General features: G+C 30.8%; 1 protein-coding gene across 1 annotated transcript; it reads right to left on the bottom strand.

Annotated features, from left to right (window-relative positions):
- LOC131640472 (ATP synthase subunit alpha, mitochondrial-like) lies at window positions 1–733 on the bottom strand. Its single transcript, XM_058910862.1, has one exon. It carries the CDS (start codon window positions 538–540, stop codon window positions 1–3), a length of 540 nt encoding a protein of 179 aa, XP_058766845.1. The 5' UTR covers window positions 541–733.
- Window positions 734–2,483: the final 1,750 nt, after the last annotated feature.

Here is a 2,483-nt window from a genome sequence, read left to right as displayed (position 1 = left end):
CTAGCGTATACAATTTGCATGCTTGGAATGCATCCAACTTTTAATTAGGAATAAATCATAGTTGTTTAGGCTATCTACCGCTTTTAACCCAGTTTGCATAGGCTCGTGCACTGATTTACGTTCTATAATCCCAAGGGCTTTCACTTCGACACGTCTTCGCTCGTGATCGCTTAGATCCCCTCTTCCATCAATAGGTACTCCCAATGCCTCAACCACACGCCCTAGCATAGCCTTTCCCGCGGGAACATCCACAATAGATCCAGTACGTTTGACAAGATCTCCTTCTTTGATAGAGGTATCACTACCAAAGACAACAATTCCGACATTCTCATTCTCAAGATTCAACGCTATTCTTTTCACACCGCTGGAAAATTCAACCAATTCCCCAACTTGAATCTCGTTCAATCCATAAACACGTGCAATCCCATCTCCAACTGAGACCACTCGACCGATCTCATCCACTTGAAAATTTGTGTAAAAGTTGGTAATTCGACTTTCTAATAGAGTTGTTAGTTCCGGAGTTCTTACAGAGAATTCCATATTAAATTAAAGTTAATTTTACCGGGGTAATGCCGCAAAAGGGGAATCCATCAAGGTTTTTGGCTCACAATAAAGCTAGGGTCCTGATCGAGCAACTAGCAGTCCTATCTATCCACCTCTCCAGACACAATATCTTGAGTACCTATGATGGTGACCACATCTGCTGGCATGTGATGTTTGGACATAGAATCGAGTCCTTTCACACCATTGTTTGAGATAGACTGCAAAAGTTGAAAAAGTATTTTTTTTTCAATGTAGAAGAACATTTATTTCAGTTTTGCAATTCATCCTAAAAAAATTATACATTTGACGGTGGGGCGACTACAAATAAGATAGCATTAGGGTAAAATCTGTTCAAAGTATTTTATAGTAAAATCTGATTATTTTATCCTTCTGGTTATCAAAGAAACTGAAGGGTTAAATCATTTATTTTACAGTTGTTAACAAATAAAAACATAAAATGCATTAGCTGAGATTCAAAGCATGTCCTGAATGGTAAATCACCTTGGAATAAAACCTCGCTTTTTTCTAGATGACGTGAAAGCTCTGTCATGAAAAGGGTTATTTGTTGTAGTGTTTGTATCCAAAACATTTGTTAGTCCGTAAGTCAATGTCCTTCCCATAACCAACCTTCCATCTATTATGTATTTTCAAAAAGAAAAATAAATGCTTGATGTCGGCCATATTGAAGAAGAAATATGATGCATGATTGATTGACTGTGCTTGAAGTATGTACTAATAAATATTAAAGACCATTGATTATTGATACTAACAATTCCAACAAAGATATGAATAACCAACTTTGTTTAGTGTCTTAATACCTCTCAGACCAAGACCTCCTTCAGACAAAAGTGAGCAAATAATCTTTTAAGATGTAGTAATCAACTTTTACTGTTTAAGCTACATATCTACACAAAATTTCTAATGTAAGAATGTAGTTTGTTAAAAAGATTATTGACCAATTGAACCATATTAATCATAAAAAGAAGGCATCCCTTTTTAAATAGTTAGTTTGTCCAATACTCTATCCGCTATGATCTGAAAATGATGAGTCTTATGTTCACCTTTGAATATAATTAAGTATCTAACCAAAAAAACTTAATTATTATTATTATTATTATTATTATTATTATTATTATTTGATTTAATCACTTATCAATTTAGATTTATTATATATAAATAACTAATACAATAAAATAAAAACGTGTATATATATATATATATATATATATATATATATATATATATATATATATATATATATATATATTTTAACAAGCTATCATTTTTTATAAGAGTAAGTGTTTGTAATTAATTTTTGGCATTAATACTATTACATTACTTATGTGAAGCTTTTGATATTAGTGAAATGAGACAAGAATAGGAGTTTCTCTCATGCTTGTCTTAGACGTGGCAATTGTATGATATGCTTGCTTTGCCTCGTTGCATTCACGCCACAGGCCACAAGGCAAATTACTTTGAAGATTTCAAATGTTTTATTTAGGGAATTTTTTTATTGACCCCTAATCTTCTTGGTCACCCGCGGTGAAATTTTCTGAATATCCCTATATCTCGGAAATGCATAAAAAAAGGTGTTTTCGGATATGCATGTATCTTCGAAAACACAAAAAAAAAGTCTTTTCAGAGATGTATTTCCGAAATCACATTTTTTCTGGAAAGGATGTGTTTCGAAGATGAATGTCCAAAATATTCCAATTTTTAGTCTTGAAATGTTTCGGATATGCGTTTCTGAAAAAATTCAATAATTATTAAAAAATTAAAATAAATGAGAATCAATACAATTAATAGTATAATTAATTGTATTAATTAATAGATATTATTAAATATATATCATTATTATTAAGATATAATAATAATTATTAACATTTTTTTTAAATTAAAATATTTTGTAGTTATTATTTATAATTAAATTTTTTCAACAA

This window comes from Vicia villosa, unplaced genomic scaffold (assembly GCF_029867415.1).
Source record: "Vicia villosa cultivar HV-30 ecotype Madison, WI unplaced genomic scaffold, Vvil1.0 ctg.003157F_1_1, whole genome shotgun sequence".
Classification (NCBI taxonomy): Eukaryota; Viridiplantae; Streptophyta; class Magnoliopsida; order Fabales; family Fabaceae; genus Vicia; species Vicia villosa.
This window is presented reverse-complemented; position numbering and strand designations above follow the sequence as displayed.

Excerpts from the sequence above, each read along its gene's own strand:
- LOC131640472 (XM_058910862.1), bottom strand. The coding sequence starts at position 540 with ATGGAATTCTCTGTAAGAACTCCGGAACTAACAACTCTATTAGAAAGT.